This window comes from Chelonoidis abingdonii, chromosome 3, assembly GCF_003597395.2.
Source record: "Chelonoidis abingdonii isolate Lonesome George chromosome 3, CheloAbing_2.0, whole genome shotgun sequence".
Lineage (NCBI taxonomy): Eukaryota > Metazoa > Chordata > Testudines > Testudinidae > Chelonoidis > Chelonoidis abingdonii.
Genome location: NC_133771.1, coordinates 8,790,182 through 8,812,464, shown reverse-complemented (window position 1 = coordinate 8,812,464; position 22,283 = coordinate 8,790,182). Strand labels below are relative to the sequence as shown.

Genomic DNA, 22,283 nt, shown 5'->3' with positions numbered 1-22,283 from the left:
CCAATCGAAAACCTAACTGGGGATTGGGATATTTAGCATCCTGGCCTACCTGGGTATAGTCAGAGGGAGCTCTTCACTAATTTATTGCCTTGCTCAAAAGTGTAAAATTAGAAACTCTTTATTATGCCGATGCAGCACACTGGCAGAAAGTGACACTGTATATACACTTTATGGAAATATGACATTAGAACAGAATCCCCCGAAGGCATTTCAGCAACAATTAACATTTTATACACTTTGGAAAGAAAATAATATTAATTTATAATTTTATCGCTTCACTGAATAAACACTGGCTAGGCCAAATGGATAATGGGTAGACAAAGAAAGTAAAGTTGAACCAAGTGAGTATTATGAAATTTTACATAAAGGATTTCTTATGTTTTCCCCCCACCTTCCAAAGGCCTTTAACTATGGCTTTGAGATTGTCTGATGAAAGATGCTATAGAAATATAGAGGGTCATTATATAAACAAATTCTTATTGCTAAGGCAATGGTTCATTGATTTGACAGAGGCTATTCTTACTCTCACATACTACCCATTGCAGTACTCACTCTCAGGTATACTAGTATCTAGATGCTTTACCAAAAGCCAGCACGCTAAGCAAACTACAGCAAATTTTCCTTAAAAACGACCTCCACAAATTCAGTGGCACTAAGTGTAAATAAAACCACACTGTTCCTCTTACATTTCAAATAGCTTGCATTTATTTTCACTTTCTTTCTGAACACTAAGTCTGAATCTGTCTGGAAAGACTATACGGCCTGATCTACACCTAAAATTTAGGTTGACCTAGCTAGGTCACTCAGTGCAGTGAAATATTTTGCAAGCTGAGCACCATAGTCAGGTCAACCTAACATCCAGTGTAAGGACAGCTAGGTTGGAGGAAGGATTCTTCCGTCAACCTACCCACCTTCTGTCAATGTAGGAAGTGTCTACACTACAACAGCACAGCTGCAACGCAGTAGCTGTGCCTCTGTAGGGGCTGTAATGTAAACCAGCCAAAAGTGAGGAGATTCAAGCCCACATCCTCAAAAGTGAGGGTCTTGGCCTCAGTTTCTAAGTTCTAGGAAAATATCTGAAGAAAAACTAGAGCTATATATTTAGCTGATCCACTTCACTTTAAAGAGGGAAACTGAAACAGGAATGCATGGAGGCCACAAAGGCCCCAAAGAATCTGTACCATATGTCACAGGACCAAATTCTGCTCTCAGTTATGCCCTGAGCAATCTCCTTTGAAATCAGGGTATTTGAAAGTGTATAAATCGGCAGAATTTGGCCTTTCAGTTTTATAAACAACAAAATAATAGTCTTATCAAGAAAGATTAATAAAAAATAGAATTAAGCTCTTAAAAGCAGATTTTTCTCATCATTTTTATGAGATACATGCTATGCAGGCTCATTTAAAATTACTGAGAATTATTATCCTGCTGTGAATGAGATTGTGTGCAACTTGTAGACTTTCAGACATAAGAACAGGAGTGTGTATTTCATAAAGGGAGTAGGTAAAAGTTGGTTATAATGATTACACGCAGTAATTACAGTATTGTCTCAATATCAGAAAGAGATAAGATGCTCCTGAAAACATTAATCATCATCTCCACAGCACCTTAGTGTTGTGTCACCAAAGGAATTAAGATTTCAATTTCGGAAATAAGCACTAGGAGCAGTAAAATAAAACAAAGCCCCTGCAATAAACAAGTAATGTATGAACAGCACAAACTGCTTATACCATCTGTTTTCCTTGAAGAAAGATGGTCTCCCAACAGCTGCAGTCCATTCCTGTTTTTCACTCTTCCTTACCCACTATGTTCAGAGCTCCTTATTTATTTTATTTTATTTTATTTTATTTTAATTTTTTGTTACTTGTCTAACACTGGAAAAGATACTGCAAATATTTACTATCAGTTATGGTTCTTATCACTAGGAGTAGCCCCATTTGAATTCTGTACAGCTACTACCTCTAGTAATCACTACTTCCAGAAGAAAGTGTTTGCAGAATTGATCCTTTAGACTGTAAATGTCTCGAGGCAAGGATTGCCTTTTGACTTGGCTGTAAAGCATCACGCACACTAATAGCCCTGTGTAAAAATAAAATAATTAATAGCAGCAATAAAGGTAATATGGAAGGTGAACTCCTAGGGACTCTCATCCCATATTCACAAATATTAACACAACCATAAAGATGCTTAAATTCCTAAAATGAGCAATCCCTTCCTCCCATACCCTGTTTTGTCAGCAGCATTGTCCTAGCATCCAAATCTTAAGAGACTCATGAGGGGCCAGCTATCCAGCAGAGCATTCCATTGCAGCTACATCGGAATTGCCCTAAAAATACCAAGATTATGCCAATGTTTTTTTAAAAGAACAATGAGAAAACCCTGCCTCCACACTGGAACTATGACTGCCCAACAAAGCTGCAGCCAGGAGCAAATATACCGTTTGAACAAATTTATGCCATGTCAGGACCTGAGCTGATGGTGCTCTGAGAATACCTCCAGGAGTACCTGGCCTGAGGGTTTATCTGCAAGTCAACCTTGCCAGCCAGCACAGAAGTCCATTTCATCATAAAGAAAGATAGCAGTCTCTGACTCTGCATCGATTACCATGCACTGAATCAGATAACTATCAGGAACTATTACCCGCTACCCCCAATTCCTAAGTTACTAGATCACATGGGGACTGCCCATATATTCACTAAATTGGGGAGGGAGGAGGCATATAACCTTGTGCAAATCAAGGAAGGGGATGAGTGAAAGACTGCCTTCCAAACATAGTACAGCCACTATGAATCTGTTGTAATGCCCTTTGGGCTGACCAATGCCCTCATCACCTTCCAACATTTTATAAATGATGTATTCCCAGACATATGGACCAGTTCATAGTAGTCTACCCAGATGACATATTGGTCTTCCTCAACTATCCTCAACAGCATACAACTTATGTCTGAAATGTTCTGGAATGCTTATGACAGCATGGCTTTTATGCCAACCTCAAGAAGTGTTCCTTTGATCAGGTCTCCACAGAGTTCTTGCTCTTCACCTTATCCCAGAAAGGATCCAGATGGAACCATGCAAGGTCTAAGACTGGCCAAATCCCCACACAGTACGTGACCTGCAACACTTCCTGGGGTTTGCCTATTCTTTTTTTTAATTGACAATTCATCCTGAAGTTTCCAAAACAAATTGAGCCCCTCACTGCCCTCCTCCAGAAAAAATGCCCAGTGCCATTCTTCTCCTGAGGTTCAGTATACATTCAATCAGCTGAAACTCTCCTTTACTGCAGCATCCATACTGGCTCCATCGTAACATCATAACATCAATGTCATGTAAGCCTTCACCGTAGAAACTGACAGTACACTCAGCTGGGGCTGGCCTCTCCCAGTGACTTGGTCCTGAACAAGTGTTACACTCATGCATTTATTGCTTGAGGTAGCTCCCCCTGCAGAGCTAAACTATGAAATACTTGATAAGGAAATCCTGATCACAAAAAAACACCTTTGTGGCATGGTGGCACTACCTGGAAGGAGATTTCCACCCAGTCCAGGTATTCACTGAACATAAAGATCTGGAATATCTTTTTAAGGCAAAAGCCTTAAACGAATGGCAGCTTTCGTGGGTCCTATTTTTCTCATGATCTGACTATATCATCACATGTCACCCCAGATCCAAAAACAGCAAGGCTGACACCTTGTCCCAAAGATATAGTACCAACCCATGACGCCCCAGCCAGGAATCCAGGCTTAATCTCAAATCTTATAACTTTCTCAGAACAGCTTGTCACCAGATATTGGATTTCCGACTATCAAACAAGCTATTAGCAACAATTAACCGCATGACACCCAGGAAGGGATCATGTATATAAAGAATCATGTCTATGTTTCCCCAGGACCTACAAGAGTTGCTTTCCTGTAACTGTGCCATGACTCTCCCCTAGCAGGACACTTGGGGCACTTTGAGGCCCAACAACTAATATCCTGCTCCTTTTAGTGGCCAAGGATGTGCCCCATGATAAGGTCATTCATTGCTTCCTGCAATGTTTGTGCCCCTGCCAAGACACCATGCCATAAGCCCTGAGGTGTCCTCCAGCTCTGGGAGCTGGCGGAAAATGTACATGGCCCCACACTCAAACATTCTCTAAGAATCGCCCTGAAAAGCCATGCCACCATGTGGGCATGCCTTAAAGGGACCATGGGTCTCAAACACTGGTCCATGGGGCTCTTAGGAGTCAGTAAGTTCCAGCTGGCTCCTCAGCAGTTACTAACATCCATTGTGGATATTCTAGTTATCAATAAACTTTCATGCTGTCCTTTATTTTTAAATGATAATATCCAGAATTCTTGTTTATTTCCTAGTGCACAGTGGTACACTGGTTTGACCCTGCAGATTCTGGTCAGCAAAGCTAACTAAATAATTCTGAATATACACAGGAGGAAGTTCTTCCAAATAAAAGGTGTCATTCTTTCCATAACAGTTTTCTAGGTAAAATTGCATTTTAGTGGGTAACTGAAATTCAGTGTATCTCTTAGAAGTCTTTTTGCTAAGGTCATAATATTTCAGCAGCATCTTCTATCATATGACAAGATGGTTTCTGAAGTGAAAATGCGTGTTATCCTGTTACTCTATTACTATAGAAGCTTCCTGAAAAGAGATTAAAGGTGAATTTCTCATGATTTGTCTGCACATTTAAGACAATGGGACTATAATCTCAAGCCTATACAGAGATCCTCTGTTTCTAACAGGGGTCTGGCTATAATAATAGATATAATGATATGGAATGCTAATATCTAATGTACTCTATAAAAATATTAATACATGAAACTAACTGATCTTTTCGATATTTTGTACTTTGATCAGTTGACCTTTGCACCCTTTCTCACAGGTCAGTGAGGCTAAAAAAAGGGGGGAGAGGTGGAATGGGTAACCAATCATGCTGAAGAATGTTGAACACATCAAGGTTGTGCAGAGTACTGACATTCTTCACAGAATCTATATGTCATTAAAATTCTTACACCCCATTCTTACAAGGGAAGCTGTAAGGAGAACAGACAAAGGCACGACAGGAATCTATTCTCTTGACAATGACTTTCACAATAAAAGAAAATGTTCTGATCTATTCCCATTACTGTCTGAAGACTTTAATCTTGAGGACTTCAGTTTCTGTTCTTGAAATCCTTCAGGTCCCTTTAGAAGTTATAGAAAGTGAAGTTAATGTTTGTAGTTTAATTATGCATTTAAACATTTTGGAGAGTAAGACACACACCTGGAAAGATGTTGTGATGTCCCAGTTTTATTCCCAAGGGAAGTGCTGGGCTTTTAAAATCATAGCCCATGATCTCAATATTCTGATAATTTTTGGTAGAACATTAAACTATGCTGGGTAGAGGACAGGAAACACTGGGAAGAGTAAAGAGAAATCTTTCCCCATGCTGATTGTTCCTTCCTTACCAATGAGTATGATGGGCAACCCTCAGCACTGGCCTGACACAGATTTCCCTTTGTTACACCACCCACATCCGTGATCATGCTACTTACATGCAAGCATTTTAAACAAGCACCAGGTCACGAAAGCAAGCCTTTTGCATTCCCTCTCTTAAAATGAAGACACATCAACTAACAGAGAATTTGAAAGGCAGCCTTGTCTCCTGTTTGATGTATAATTAAGATGAAGCGAACATTGAAAATCACCAATTGACCAAAGGGATAGGAGGTAACAGAGCACGAAATTAATGTTGTGTTTCTCCACCTTCTTTTCCAGCTATGGAGAAATCTTCAGGGTGACCTTTGGATGCTTAGAAACTTTAAAGGCAAGTGGAACACCTAGACATAAAAAGCACTTCCTGTCACACACCTGCTATGGAAGACGCACTGGTACCCATCAATAAAATATGTGCAGACTGCATTTGTAAAACAATTTCAATCTGAATATTGCATGTAACATTGCACCCCACACAGATGCTTCCTGCATCGTTTTACATCCTGTTATTAATTTTAAGGATTACTAATTCATACAAAAGACATACAACATTTAAGACAAAGTATTGGGGGTTGCCTAGATTATGAATAGGGATAGTTAGTAAATTTCTGAATATCTCCCCATAGCCATAACAAATATTTAATAAATAAATAAATAATAATGCATATTTTCTGTGCAATGTATGATCCCTGAAGTATATTTTTATAGAATAAAATGACCTGTTTTGATATTCACAGGGTCCTAGAAGTCTGAAAAATGTCCTGTTGTTTTTTTTTTTTAAAAAAAAGGTCTTAAGCTTTAGCTTTTATATGGGAATTGCACACAACCAGTTCATGAAAAACAGAATCATTTTTTTTGCTTCTGACTTCAGTGCCACTGGAGTTACACAGATTTCAAAAAACATATGACTACACTGACAAACACAGAATTGTTCTGAACATCTGTAAGCAAAATACGAGGAATTTCATAGTGAAGGAAGAGCCTGGGCTGTGTAATGTTTGTCAAATATGCTGTATTTGTGCATTAGTCTAATGCACTGAAAATAGCTCAGAATGCCTATCCACTGCAGAATGGCTTTTCATATTTTCATCTGTACAGTAGTTACTATGAAATGTACAAATAATTTTCTATCAGTGTATTCATAAGCTTCACAAGAGCTCGATTATCTCTAACCATCAATTTAACAAAGGAACACCATACCAATTGACAGGACGATCTGTAGAACAACCATTTATGCTCTGTATAGTATGACAGTGGTCTGACCGATATTTCTTGCAAGCAGAAATCATGGCTCTTCCACCTCCCCACCATGGAAGTGAACCAGATAGAATCCAGTGAACTTTCAAAATGCCTTGGACAGAGCTCTATACATCAATAGCTATATCGACAAATCCCTTCTAGTATAAAGAAGGCATAAGGTTTTGACGTGGTGAGGTTTATTCTGAGGCAACCATAACTGTCACTAAATGAAATTTCTGGGTTGTTTTGTTTGTTTGTTTCCCCAGAAAAATGATACATTCAGTGTTTTAACTATGGCTTAAAAAATGGACATTTTTAAAAAATCCCCGCTGTTTTCCACCATTTGGCAAGAGAAGGTGCGACACTCCTTCCCAAGATCTCCTTCATTTTGGGCACAGGTGATCACTATGCAAATGGTACTATTCTGGCCTTTGTATGTAAAAGCAGGGTTAGGAGGCACAACTAATTTATAAAGTGCTTTAAGATCCTTGGGTAAAAGGCATACGCACACGTGCAAGTTAGTATTATTGGTATTGTATGGTCTATTTTTGCAGTGCACCTTCAAGGCATCTGAACCTGAGCTATCTTTTGTCAGACTATCTTTCACCTGAAATAGCCAACTGCAGATTGGATTCTATGGCTCCCCGCCCCCCTCTTTATTCCAGGAGCATAAGTTAATTATTATGCTGTATTTATGCATGAAAAGACATGGTACAAGGTCCAAAATGCTTACAGTCAAAACCAAACAGATAAATACAGTATACAAGTTGTGATGGGGCAAGGCCAGATGGCTACAGTAAAGTACTGAGAAACAGGTATATTAGCCCCAGGCTAAACAAATCCCTAGTACCCTGGTAACCAAATGGCAGTTGCTCCAGGTTAATCAAGGCACCTGGAGCCAATTAAGATCTTTCTAGAAGCAGTAGAGATAGTTACTTTAATTAGAACACCTGCAGCCAATCAAGGCAGGCTAATCAAGGCACCTGGGTTTAAAAGGAGCTCATTCCAGTCAGGCAGGGAGGAGCCAAGAGGAGAAGGACCGTGCGTGAGGAGTTGGGAGTAAGAGGCAAGGAGCTGAGAGTGAGAGCGTGTACTGCTGGAGGACTGAGGAGGACAAGCGTTATCAGACACCAGGAGGAAGATCCTGTGGTGAGGATAAAGAAGGTGTTTGGAGGAGGCCAAGGGGAAGTAGCTCAGAGAGTTGTAGCTGTCAGCAGCTGTTACAGGAGGCACTATAGACAGCTGCAAATCCACAGGCCTGGCTGGAACCCGGAGTAGAGGGCGGGCCCGGGTTCCCCCCAAACCTCCAACTCCTGACAGACACAGAGGAGCTGACCCAGACTTGGGTTCCACAAGAAGGAAGATCACTGAGGTGAACAAATCCGCCAATAAGCGCAGGACCACCAAGGTAGAGGAGGAACTTTGTCACAAGTGTAACGGGGTTAGCCCCCTGTGTACCCCTCGTGGCCAGGGTGTCTGTGCAGTGCCCTCCTAATAATTCTCCCTCAAAGGGTCTCCTTACAGACTCTACATGCTTTTCCTGAGTCCAAAACACCTGTCTTTGGGGTCTGGGTTTATCACAGAAAACAACTCAAAATAAAACTCCAAGTCCCAGATTAAAGTAACCACACAATATTTCTCCTCCTAACCATTACATCATAGAATATAGGTGGAAGAGATCTCAGGACCTCTAGTCCAACACCAACTAAATCATCCCAGCCAAGGCTTTGTCAAGCCACTTAAAAACCTCTAAGGATGGAGATTCACCACATCCCTAGGTAATCCAGTCCAGTGCTTCACCACCCTCCTAGTGAAACAGTGTTTCCTAATATCGAGTCTAGACTCCTCAACTACAATTGAGACCATGCTTCTTGTTCTGTCATCTGCCACCACTGAGAACAGTCTACACCATCCTCTTTGGAACCCTCCTTCAGGTAGTTGAAGGTTGCTAGCAAATCCCCCCCACTCTCCTTCTACAGACAACTAAGCCCAGTTTCCCCCAGCCTTTCCTCGTAAGTCATGTGCCTCAGCCCCTAATCATTTTTGTTGCCCTGCTGTGACTCTCTTCCAATTTGTCACATCCCTTCTGTAGTGGGGGGACCAAAACTGGACACAATACTCCAGGTGTGGCCTCACTACTGCCAAATAGAGGGGAATAATCACTTCCCTCGATCTGCTGGCAATGCTCCTTCTAATGCAGCCCAATATGCAATTAGTCTTCTTGGCAATGAGGGCACGCTGCTGACTCAGATCTAGGTTCTCGTCCACTGTTATCCCCGTTTCTGCAGAACTGCTGCTTAGGCAGTCAATCCCCAGCCTGCAGCAGTGCATGGGATTCTTCCGTCCTAAGTGCACGACTCTGCACTCGTCCTTCTTGAACCTCATCAGATTTCTTTTGGTATAATCCTCCAATTTGTCTTGGTCATTCTGGAGCCTATCCCAACCCTCCAGTGTATCGATCTCTCCCCCAATCTTAGTGTCATCTGTGAACTTGCTGAGGGTGCAATTAATCCCATCATCGATAAAGATGTTGAATAAAACCGGCCCCAGGACCAGCCCCTGGGGCACTCTGCTTGATACCGGCTGCCAAATAGACATCGAGCCATTGAGCACTACCCATTGAGCCCAACAATCTAGCCAGCTTTCTATCCACCTGTAGCGGGGTAATTTTCCGCTCCCTGGTCTGGAAAGGGTTACAGCCAGCCCTGGGAGGGGGCTGAGGCTATGAACTAAAAGCTACGCTGATTGGGGAAGCAGCCACAGCTGGGCCATACCCCAATCTGACCTCAGTTGGCCCTGATAAAAGGGCTATGAGCCAGGAGCTAGGCACACTCTTCCTCCAGCTTCAGAGGGAGAAGGACCCAGCTGCCTGGGAGCTGTGGGTGCAGGCAACAGAGCAGGGCTCGGGGAAGGCGAGAGGAGCAGGGCAATTCCCATCTGGCAACTCCCCAGGCTGCAGGCCCTGTGCAAGGCCAAACCAGGTACTAGGGTTGCAGAGGCTGCAACCCAGGGGTTAGGCAAAGGCAGTAGGTCTAAACCCCCTTTGCCAAGATGAATGGCTTGTACACTGTAGTCTGCCCCAGGAAGCGGGGGCTAGATGGTGACTGGCAGTAGCCATAGACTGAGGCACGGTGGAGATAGAGGGTTGGGGGTTCCCCGGGGAGAGGAGACCCAGATCTGTGGGGGTACTGACAGGGGCAGCACCCAAGGTAAACGGGCACTGGGGTCTGGGAGGGACACGGGGCTAGTGACAAGCTAGACATTGGCCGGCAGAGGGTGCTCCAAGGCTGGAAAAACTAATTCCCTGGACAACCAGCAGGAGATGCCGTGCCAATGAGTCGCTGCATTGCTACACCACCTTATAATCCATTCATCCAATCCATACTTTAACTTGCTGGCAAGAATCCTAATCCCAAGATCCTCTGCCTGGAGAGTTTTTGCACTCTTTCCTTTGCTGCTCAGGGTTCCTCCTGCATTAGCAGGTTACTCCCAACTCTTCCTGGCTGTAGTGTTAGTCCTAGATCCCAGGACCCTGCTGGAGCCTACTCACTCCTAGCAGTCTCCCTCTCCTTGAGCAATACCCTCACCTGCAGCTTCCAGCTGCTATTTATAGGAGAATCACCTGATCCCTCTCAAGTGGGGCTCATCTGGTACTCTGAGCTGGATTACTCTTCAGCCCAAGGACCCTGTTACAACAGGATATTACCCCCTCTCTCTATGGAGCTATTCTGAAATCCAGCAGGAGGACCAGTCTACAATGCAGCTATTCAAGAAAGCTTACACGCTCAGTATCCTTCACTGTCTCTCTCAGCCCATCACCTGTTCCAGCCTCTGTTCACACCTCCCCTGGCCAGCAGCCAGCACTTCATATCTTTTGACTAGAGGGACCCTCAAAAGTCTACCCTAAATCCCCTCAGCATACCAGGACTGTGTGTGTGTGTTGGGATGGGGGAAATTGTAACATACTTCACTATTCAGTCTAAAAGGTCTGATAATCAGGGGAATTATGGTCACATTTTGTGGGCCTTTTACAAGCTAATGATCAGGCTGTTGAAGAGAATGGACTGAAAGTGCTGGATGGCTAGAGCACTACACACACTCGTCAACACTGCACATGGTGCGCTGTAGTGGAGAACCAGACGCAAGCTGTAATACTGTGGAAGTTAAGCTTTCAGAAAGGAGGTAATGGATGATCAGGGCCGGTGCAACCATTTAGGCGAACTAGGCGGTTGCCTAGGGTGCTGAGATTTGGGGGCGCCAAAAAGCGCCCCCAAATTTTTTTTAAATGGTTGAGCAGCCGCTGCTGCTGGGACAGAGAGGGAGTCTGAGCTGCCGGCGGGAGCTGGCAGCCCAGGGTGTCCCCTGGGTCAGGGCGCCACCGCGGCAGCCAGCAGCCCAAGGGGTCCCCTGACCCAGGGAAACGCCGGGCTGCCGGCTGCTGCGGAGGCGCTCTGACCCTGGGGCAGGCTGCCACTGCAGCAGCTGGCAGCCCAGGGTGTCCCCCGGGTCAGGGCACTGCCGGAGGGGGCGGCAGGCAGCTCCCATGGAGCTGTCACAGTGGTGCCTGTGGACGGTCGGCTGCTCACGTGGCTCCAGTGGACTGGCCGCAGGCACAACTGTGGCAGCTCCACCGGAGCCGTGGGACCAGCGCGTGGGGCGGCGAAATGCCCTCCGCCTAGGGCGCTCAAAACCCTAGCGCCAGTCCTGTGGATGATCTAGACAAAGACATGACTGATCCACTGCACTGTTTTCTTAACATGTGATGACTCTCCTTGTGGCTATGCTTCCCAGCAGCCTGGTGCCCCAGCCCAGGGTATAGCCTGCAGCTGCCCAGGCATCACTTAATGCCAGAGGTACAGTACCCTCTCTCAGTATTCTAGTTTGGGGGTGGGATTTAAGTTCTTTCCACTGAGTCCTTACTTTCAGGAACACTTTGGCTGTTAGTTGTCACTAGTGAAAGATTACCTCTGTGCCTATGTAAAAATAGCTCCCGTAATTTTTGCTTTCTAGAGTAATTTCCTATAAGTGTTTCATTTCTTGAATAATAAAGACACAACATCACTTTTCACAGTCTTGTTTATTACAGATAGTTTCTGTTTCCTTGTGTACTCTGCAGCAATTCTCTTCGGCTGATGTGACATCTATTAATTGCTAGGACTGCCAAACTTTATCCACTGTTTTGTCATCCCTAGGTACCCAGTAATAAACAAAAATGGTAGAGCAGCCTCAGCAGTTGGCATGAAAAGTGTTGACAAGAGAACAAAAGGAAAGTGAAATCTCAAAGCTATTGTCTACTAACGACTGTGTAGGAGAGCAAGCTGGGAGAACTATGCCCAGCATGCATACACTTTCAGAGCAGCACGAATCAGTGTAAAATGGCTGTAAAGGTTCATGGGATTTGAATTATGGGTAAAAACAACTGAAGTTTTTGGTTGTTGTAGGGTGGAAGGACGGGTGAGAGCACGGAGCATGGATAAATCCTGGAGGTTTGTTTTGGTCTGGTGGTTGTTGGGTGTATATAAAAGATGAAGTATTGAAAATAATTCAGGAAAGAGATGATATTTAAACTTACCACAAAACACCATAGGGACAAAAAGAAAGACTGATCTGACTCCTGACTTTTGTCAGTACTAAAGGAATGGTTTGAACTGTACATTATCAGTTTTCCAAAGAACAAATATACGGTAGCTATAATTTCCTGAGAGCATATAAGAAAACACAAGAGACAAAAACAATGTAAACCTGTTTCTTTTCCATCCTTAGTGTCTTTGTATGCACCCCAGCTAATTAGATACTAGGTGATGGTGGTTGCTTGTAAATATCTTAGATTATATTAACATTTAGATTGGTACAGTAGATATCTGTGTTCATTATGTGGCCAATCCTGAGAGGCTCTGATCACCCTCCAGTCCCACTAAAATAGATCATAATCTCATAGGATCAGGTCCATGAGCTGTGAAATCAAAGGAAACAGACATACCTGAACAAACTTCTTCATAGGTGGGATTTGGGGTACACCCTCCTGCATAACCCACTTGAGTGGAGTAGACTCCTTTCTGTGTCCAAAACTTTCTCTCTGCTCCCCAGAAACATCCCATACCTGCACAATGTGTAAAGTACACAACAAGATGTCAAGATCTAATCAATATTAAATCAATTACTTGCACATTAATTAAGAATCTCTGTACTGGAAACGACTGATGCAATTGGCACATGACTGGCAAATGTCCACCAAGATTAGCTATAGATTTCCGATTCTGTGCAAATCCATTCCCATTCGCGAAGCTAACACAGACAAAACTTCTGATTCATCTGAATACCAGCATATTATAGATAGCAAAATGTAGAATAACCTGTACAATTTTCAAAGGCACATATTTTAACGACATGAATCCCCACTCACCTAAAAAAAACCATTGCTTAAATGGCAATTGTACATATTTCTGTAGCAGCATTTTCCTTTAGTTGATTAGCAAGCTGTCAAAACACATTAATTTGTATTAATGGCAAACATTTATTTAATGTTCTGCTTCCTGGCACGTGCAGTCTTTAAAGGTGGAAGAGTAATAATTAACTAAATTATAGATCATAGAGGAGGAAAAACTCAGGCTTAGTTAATTTATGCATGGAAATATCTGATGTGCATGCAAAAAATCAGGTATTAATTCACCCACATGGCCAGTTATCAAGAGACCAGATTCTCTGCTGATGTAAAATGGGCAAAATTCCACTGAGCTGAATGAAGCCTCACCAATGTATACCACCTGAAGAGGGGACTGAGTGAGGACCTGATCGGCACAGGCACATCAATTTTTGTACTCATAATTTCAGTTAGTGCAAACTGATGCATGCAATTCTACGTGCCTTACTTGTAGGGTTGGGTTCAATCCTCAGGGTTGTGAGTTCAATCCTTGAGGGGGGCCATTTAGGGATTTGGGGACTGGTCCTGCTTTGAGCAGGGGGTTGGACTAGATGATCTCTTGAGGTCCCTTCCAACCCTAATAATCTATGATTCTACTTTAAAAATATGGCCCTAAACTAATGCTATTTTCCATGGAAAGCTGTTCCCATAAATTTATTATGTCACTCCTAGGCCATTCTGAATTATGTTCATTATTTCCATGACCTATGGGGCCAGATTCTCTGCTAGTATAAATCTGCATAATTCAATTGACTTCAATGGAGCTGCGCCAATTTGCACCACACGCAGATCTGGCCACTTGTGCCTGTCATTGGAATGGAGCGCCTTAACTGATTGCTAATGACTGGGAACCAACATGACTAACAGTCAGGATTCTCTGAACATTTTATCTAGTTAAGAAGAATGAATTACTTATTGTTTGTGAAGCTCTCTGAAGATGAAAAGTGTCATGTAAATGCTATTATTATCTAACTAATCTATGATTACAGATGGCAATATATTTCTTGTCTGAGCTCTTGAACAGTTTTTTTTATCTCTTCTCCCCCTACAACACTGAAAATAAAGGGTTGTGTAACATACAATAAATTCCAATTACAGTTAGAAAACAGTGAACAGTTGTAGGTTTTGCAGTGATAATACTGTTGAGGTTTCAGGCTAAAAATACTACCTACAGTTTCCATTAAAGCACAGCTAAAAGAACAAAGCAGGGCCTTCCATAAAATACAAATTGTTGACAAAGGCATATCCTTCCTTTGAAACTTCAGAAATCAACTTCAGACTCGAGTAACTTATTCTGATCAACTCTTATCTTTGTTTTCAGTTGTAATGCACTAAATATACAGGGGCAATGTCACTGCCATTTTAGAACACCTGATGTCAGTTGCAACCAGTCTGTTGTCCAGTGTTAACGCTACCATTATATACATAGTCAGCTGAGCCTGGAACTGGGAGTCTACTGATGTGGGTTTTACACTCAGCTCTGCCTCTGATTTGCTGTCCTTTAGCAGGTAGCAGGTACATTTTCAGCACACACAAAGCATGTGTGGACACGCTTCTGCCTGCACCTTGCATGTGCAAAAATCTACATACGTGTGCAAACTCTAACACCTGAGCACACACTTTAATAGTCTAAAACCTGCATATGCGAGTGTTAGAAGCAGCAACCACAAAATCCACTGGGACCACTCAAACACAGAGTGCATGCAAGTGTTAGACTATTTAAGAAGGGTACACAAGCATTAGCAAAGTTCAGCTGCAAATACATGTGTATACAATTTTGTGTATGCAAACAGGCAACTGACCTTTAAAAAAAATAAAAAAAAAAAGAGGACTTCAGCATCCAGAATTGTCAATCTTTTGGGTGGTGACCATTGACTTTCTTGAAGCGGTGGGCATTTTCCGGGGTTGTCTAAATAGTGTTCCTCTCTGGATCCCTTGTTTTGACCTTTTGGCCTGCAACCCCATCTCCAGCTTTTTCATTCTTGTTCCCCATAATCAGGTGATCTCTGGGATCAGTGGCTCCCTCCCACACCTAAGGAGGTGGGCCTTTTGTTGTTCTAGTGCAGGGGTTCTCATAACAAAATATTTGGCAGCCTCAGATTGCGGCTACCAACTCTTGCTGGTGGCCACTCTGATAAATTTTCCTAAAATACTTCATTAATATTAGGAAAAAACATTGTAATTTATTGATGTGGGTTTTTTTTCTTTTGCAGACTCAATAATAAAAATAATGTACAATTGTATTTTGGTGCCCCTGGCACCCACTGCCTCCTCCACCTCCCCATCCATCATCTCTAGTCCCTGCTGCCTACTCGGGCCTTCCACTGCCCTCCCAGGCTCTCCATCACTGCCTGAGCCCCACTGCTTCCCCCCATTGTCCTAAGCTCCATTCTGCAGCTCACACCCCAGGCCTATGCTGCTGTTTGCCTCTTGACCATGGCATTCAGTAAGGCTGGCTTTCCTGAAGCCCTGCTGCCATGGGCTGAAGCCCAGCATGGAAGTCCCACGGCTGGAGGGAGGCTGAAGCCTGGAATCCCGCCACCTTAGGGGACTGAAGACCAGAGCCTGCTGTCAGAGCCCCCAAGCTGAAGTGGGGCCTGCTATAGCCTGCCCCTGGAGTCCTGTGGCTGAAGTCGGGGGTGAGGGGTAGGGTGAAGCAACTGGGTGCTGCAGGGAAGGGCCACAGCTTTGCCCCCTCCCCATTTCTGCGCAGGAGACTATTGTGGCTGCAGGAAAAACCCCTAGTGGCCACATGCAGCCACAGTAGCCACATTTGAGAAACGCTCTTCTAGTGAACTCTGCGCACTATCCCATTTATCAAATAGGCCAGCATCTTCACAAGCAGTAAATCCTCACATCCACGAAATCAAATAGGTAAGGTACATTGTTTTATAGCCTATTAATACATTCAACAGCTGATGTCCCTCTGCTAAAGTGTTGGCATGTTCACAGGGTGGGGGACTGTCATAAGGTGACATTCTACTAACAAAGGAGACGTCAACACATGACTGAATTACAACATATCAAACAATGGGGATTGTGGAAATAAATCTCTGCAGGGCAGGGACTTTCTCTTACTAGGTATACGCTGAGCAGTTACTAGTGCAATGCACTCCTGATCTTAGGGCTTGTCTAAATGGCGTGCTGAAGCACTGTAGATTTATACCTCTGTTTGCCATGCATTAAATCATTGTTCATACATGTCCTGAGTTAAGGAATGTTGATGCTATTCTAATAGAAATTAATTGCTATTTATCATTAATTAGTATTTATAATTAACTATTTTAAGTCAATTGCAGATGTTTTTAATCATTTGATATCATTTTGAGGAACAGCAATACAGAAAATTATGCGGGGACAGAGGGAGGGAAGCACCTATCATGTAGAACCACTAATATGATTTCAGACCATCCACACAGTACCTTGTTGATCCCTACACTTGATCAGTGGAGCTGCAGCATTAGAGATGGGCAGATAGCAAAGATGCATCTGGAGTACAAATACCCCACTAGCCGAGGAAAGCATAGTTTGAACATAGCTGGATTTGCAGCAGAGCATTAAAGGTATCTGTCACTTTGCATTCACTAATATGAAAAACATAAACAATTGTTTTAGCGATGGGCTTGAATTTCGAAAGACACTTTGAAACTATATGCTTTTGAACTTCACAATTAATCTGATTGATACTTGAACCTTTTAAGGCTCCTCTACCCCTAGAAATAACATTAATCACACAGTCTGGGAATGAATGTTAATGCTTCAATTCCTTTTTAGGGTTCTGCTGCCATTTTTTCAAGATGTACTCTCAAGGTTTACATCATTTGAACAATTTCTTAATTAACTCAGAACTTTGTATTCAACTGAAGAGCATGTGTTTCTATGAGCAACAGAAGTCATTGGCAAGATTGTACAAAAAATTAGGGAACTCTAGTTATTTAAGAAAAACACCTTAAAACGAGTAGTTACTCCATTAAGATGGATAAGAATCTATTAGTATAAAAGCAGAACAATACCTTAATTCCTCTTACCTATAATAGCTATTGAAATATTACATATAGATTAATCAAAGATATAAACTGAACCATGGGTGCTGGAACTAGGGGTACTGGAGGTGCTGCCACACCCCCTGGCTTGAAGTGGTTTCCATCATATACAGGGTTAACAGTTTGGTTCAATGGCTCTCAGTACCCCCACTATACGAATTGTTCCAGCACCCTGAACGGAACACTACAGCTTTGCGAAGAATTGATTTTTCAGTTCTCAAGTCAAACTAAAAATTGGGGAGGAAAAAAGTTGTTTTGGATAGACTCAAAACAAAACCAAAAATTCTGTTTTCACAGAAAGCAAAAAGCTGTGAAAAAAAATAGATTTGGGGCATTTTAACTGCTTTTGTTATTAAAAGCAAAGGACATTTGTAAATGCCATTTACAAAGCCACTGGAGGAGGATCTTCCTCCACTTTCTAGGCCTGTGGTTAGAGTACTTGGATGTAGGAGATGTCGATTCAAGTCCCCAGTTTCGAGTAGAGAGGTGAAGTTGGATCTCCCTCTTTACAGGGAAGTGCCCTAACTACTGGCTGTTGGGTATTCTGGTGTGGGGGTTCTCTCAGGGCTGGTCTCCACAACCAGGGAGATTGACACTGTTGCAATCAATGAAACAGCGATCAATGTAGTGGGTCTTCAATAGACCCGATGGCAGAGCGCTCTCTGGTTGACCCCGGTACTCCAGCTCTCCGAGAAGAGTAAGGGAAGTCGATCAGAGAGCGTTGACTCAGGGTTTGGCTACACTGGCAGCTGTACAGCGCTGGGAGTTAAAGCTGTTTTCGTACAGCTGTGTAGGGAAAGCGCTGCAGTGTGGCCACACTGACAGCTAACAGCACTGCAGTGTGGCCACATTTGCAGCATTTGCAGCGTTGTAGGAGTGGTGCATTATGGGCAGCTATCCCAGCGTTCAAGTGGCTGCAACGTGCTTTTTGAAAGAGGAGGGGGGGGTGGAGTGTGACAGGGAGCGTGGGGGGGGAGAGAGTGGATTTTTGAAGCCCACGCTGTGTCAGCTCCCTGCCTTGCAAATTCCAACCACTTCCCCCACCCCTCTTTCATTCACTCTTAAATGCAAATAGCCTTCAGACCAGATAAGCAGCTGCTCCGAGGGACTCCCTCCCCCGCCCCACCGTGCTGTTTCTCTCCTCAAGCAAACACTAGCTGTGGACATTCCCTGCCTGCAGGGCCGTCCTTAGCTATAGGCAGAATAGGCAGCCGCCTAGGGCAGACAAGAAGCAGTGCAGCATGTAAGAGCAGGGCTGTTGGGTCCTAGAGAGATGAATGCAGCACAGTCTGAGGGAGGGGATTGGCTGCTGGGGTCTCTGGGAAGGGGTGGGGGAAGGAACTCACCTGCGAGTGTGACTCCTTCCCCCAGCATGAGGTGAGGCAGTCTCGGCGGCTCTGGCAGTATCCTTTGTTGTCCTCCATAACATCTTTTCTTCTCCCCCCTGCCCCATGGAGCACCCCCTCCTTTCTCCTCCCCCCCACGGAGCACCCCTTCTCCCCCCTCCCTCCCTGACTGCCTACTGAGGAATGAAAGTGACAGTAACTCACTGCCTTGGCAGACAGCCAGGATTGGAATGGTCGACAGGTCTGGCTGGGGAAGCCAGATAGCATGTGCAAAAAATCAGGACAGGGGTGGTAGGTAGCAGATGTCCCACTTTTTATAGGGACAGTCCCAATTTTGGGTCTTTTTCTTCTATAGGCTCCTGATGCCCATATAAGACAAAGCCCAAATATCGGGACTGGCCCTATAAAATCAGGATATCTGGATCTGGTCACCCTAGCTGGGAGCGCATCTCTCCCAGGCAGAGCTGCACAGGGCAGGATGAGCTGTTGTGGCTCCATAGATGCCCAGTTCCTAGATCAGATGCTGTGCTAACTACACCATGGTCCGTTGGGCTGGCGGTGGTGCCATTGGCGTGTGTCAGTCCTGAGGGTTGCTGCGCTGTTGCCACTCTGCACCCAAGAGTGGATTTTGGGGTCCTGCAGTTTTCCACTCTCTCCCTTCTACTGCAGCTCTTGGACCAGCGCTGTGGGTTGAGCCAAGCATGAAAGCGCAGTGCTGTGTTGCCATTTAATTGTCATTTAACAAATTTGTTTGCCAAAAATGCTTGCTAACAATCCTGATTCAATTTCAATTTTTTTTAAAAAAAAATCAATATCTACAAAAACAGAAATTAAGTTGTTGACAATTACTTGTGACAGTTTGTATGGGAAGGGAGTGGCCCTTTCATCAGAGAAACAAAATGTTGACTGACTTTCCTATAGCCTGTTACTGCTAAATAGAGCCTCCAACAATCTATAATATGCTCGTCTCCTAGTAGTGTATGGAGCAGTGTTCCCAACTTTAACAGCCCGCGACCTTTCACTAAATTGTAAATGTCATGAACTCCCCTCTAAAAATGAATATTTCAGGGATTTAAGTTTAAATTTCCTCAGTGTGATGGATGCCCAACTGCCCGCCCACTCTTCCTGGGGCTCGGCTGGGTTCGGGCTGCAGCTCCCCCCGCCTGATGGGGCAGGCTCAGGCTGCCAGCCCCACTCTTCCTGTTACTCGGCAGCCAGCCCCACACAGAGCACTGGGTTCAGGTTGCCGGGCTCCCTTGCTGACCCCAGGACTTGGGCTGCCAGCCCAACTGCCAGCCCCTCTCCTGGGGCTTGGGGTGTGTACCTGCAACTGGGTCCACCTGCTGTCTCCAGTGCTGGGGTCCTCTGGCTCCCATTAGTAAATTTTTCTGGCAAACCCCCGTATTCTGCAAACCCAGATTTGCGAACCCCAATTTGGAACCACTGGTATAGAGCGGGGGTCAGCAACCTATGGCATACGTGCCAAAGCGGCATGCCAGCTATTTTTGATGCTTTGGGTTCGGCTGCTGCCGCATTGCCAGCCGAGGTCCCAGTCGCTGGCCCACTCAGCCTGCTGCTGCCTGGGGACCCCAAGGAACCCAGGCTGCAGCAGGCTAGCAGGCCGGTGGCTGAGACCCGGCTGAGCCACTCAACCCACTGTTGACCTGGGGTTCCATTCACTCAGCTGGCAGCAGCTGAGCGGACTAAATTCAACAAAAAAGAAAAACAAGAGCAACTAATGACAAAGTGCAAGAACTAGAGAGCCTCTGAAGCCAGTGATTAGTTTTGATTTAAATGGACTTGAACTGTAACGAAGATTGAGTATACTGTCATCAGTGTGCCACATGCAAAATCAATGATGGAACTTGTAACAGTTTATTCATACCAGCAACTTGTTGATATATATATATATATCTATGTGTACGTTGCATCTCTATTCTACTGACATCTCTGTAACACGTAAATCAGGAGAACAGAGTTTCTCAAACTAAAGCTCATTAAAAACTATCTCCGTCTACAATGAGTCTGAAACCTGACTGGTCTTGCTATTCTTGCATCAACAGGCATCACTTTGTCTTTGTCTACGATGACATTATTATGATTTTACAGCCCAAAAAGCAGAACGATTGCTTTAATTAAAACAAATCTTGTTTCAATACTCTTCATAGAAATTTCCATAAAATGGTGACAAATTAAAAATTATATTATTGCACATTTTGTCAAATCAGAATTTTTTCTATAGTGCTACTTCTTTAGAGTAGTCCACGCATTACAGTGGCTTCATTACTTAAACTGGTTTTTAATAATGCATGTCAGTTTCCGCAACAGGTCAGCTTATATTTGTGTTGTCAGAGCAAGTCAGCACAGGGAGCCAGTTAAATATCCCGCCTAGGGCAACATAAATCTAAGGACACCCTGCTGCTCATCGCTCGAGCAAACAATTGCTGTGTTATTTTTTAGATAAGCAGCTCTGGGAGCCCGAGTTCACAACAAACAAAGATGGATCACAACAAAACAAAGAGAGTTCTTTAGTTAAAAGCATTATGGTAGAAAATTCAGAGGTCGTTACGCGTAGTAAGATTAATCACTGTTTACACTGGCACTCCAGTGCTGCAGCACCAGTGCTGTTCTCTTTATTCCTCTCGTCCACATGGAGTACAACCAGTGCTGTAGCCAAGGAGATACAGCGCTGTATGTGCCTTGCCAGTGTGGACGGGGAGTAAGTTACAGCGCTGTAAAGCCACCACCAGCGCTGTAACTCTCAAGTGCAGCCAAGCCCACAGTGCCATGAAGACACTGGGGTAAGTCAACCTAAGCTATGTCAACTCAAGCTACGTTATTTACATACCTGGAGTAGCATAACTTAGGTCAATTTGCCTCCATAGTGCAGACAAGCCCCTAAGATCTCTTTTGTTGGAACTGTTCCACTTTGTATAAAGTACTTAAATAGCCATTAGAAAAAGGACCTGAATTTGAGTCTCTCACCACAACCCAGGTGAGTGCTCTAACCATGGGGCTATAGGATATAAAAGGGAAGGTCTACTCCTGCTCCTCTGCTTTTAGGAATGGTGCCTATGTCCTATGGTGAATCTACCTGGGGGCCAAAACTGGAGGGATGAAAACATTCAGCAAATTTGTGTTGAATTCACAAATAGTTTTGGTCAACCAAAACTCCATTTTTCAGTGAATAAACTATTTGTCCAAAACATTTTACCTAGTTCTACCGAACAAATGATAAAGTGCCTGGGAGGCATACGCAGAAAGTCACTACTCGTAAAGTTTAGTCTTATTTATCCTCATAAAATGTTTCTCACTTTGTAATATTATTCTTTGTTTTGTTAGAAATCCACTGTATACAAATAAAAATCAATCCGAATTTTAGAATAGACTAAAAAAGATCATTAAAAAATTACGAAAATTTTCAAGATGCTCACATTACTGATGAAACCATCTGCATGAACTTATTGTTACCACATTTGTTCTCCCTCCTGCTATCCCATTCCCATCTCCAATGTTTATTTCCATCCCTTGTCATAACAATACTCAGATCGTATATAGCACTTTTCATTCAAGAGCTCAATGCACTTTAGACAGGATGCACTGGTATGCTGAGGACGTGGCAGGCAGAGAATACTGGAAGTCTCTTCCTCTCTCCAAAACCTGAAAAAGCAGCAGGGCAAGATCTATCCAAGGCTCAAGAGAGCACTAGGCAGGGGTCCCGCTCCTATAAGAACATAGGAACTGCCATACTGGATCAGACC

At 43.8% G+C, this 22,283-nt stretch overlaps 1 protein-coding gene across 6 annotated transcripts in view; it reads right to left on the bottom strand.

The window, feature by feature from the left end:
* Positions 1–22,283, bottom strand: part of MSRA (methionine sulfoxide reductase A) — a 512,726-nt gene that overhangs the window by 232,138 nt on the left and 258,305 nt on the right. For 5 of the 6 annotated variants that reach the window (XM_075063595.1, XM_075063593.1, XM_075063594.1 and 2 more), the window contains exon 3: positions 12,693–12,812. The exons of the other annotated variant lie outside the window; for it this stretch is intronic. In XM_075063595.1, the coding sequence (XP_074919696.1) occupies positions 12,693–12,812 (120 nt within the window). The remainder of the gene's footprint in view (positions 1–12,692; positions 12,813–22,283) is intronic. 6 annotated transcript variants of the gene reach the window in all.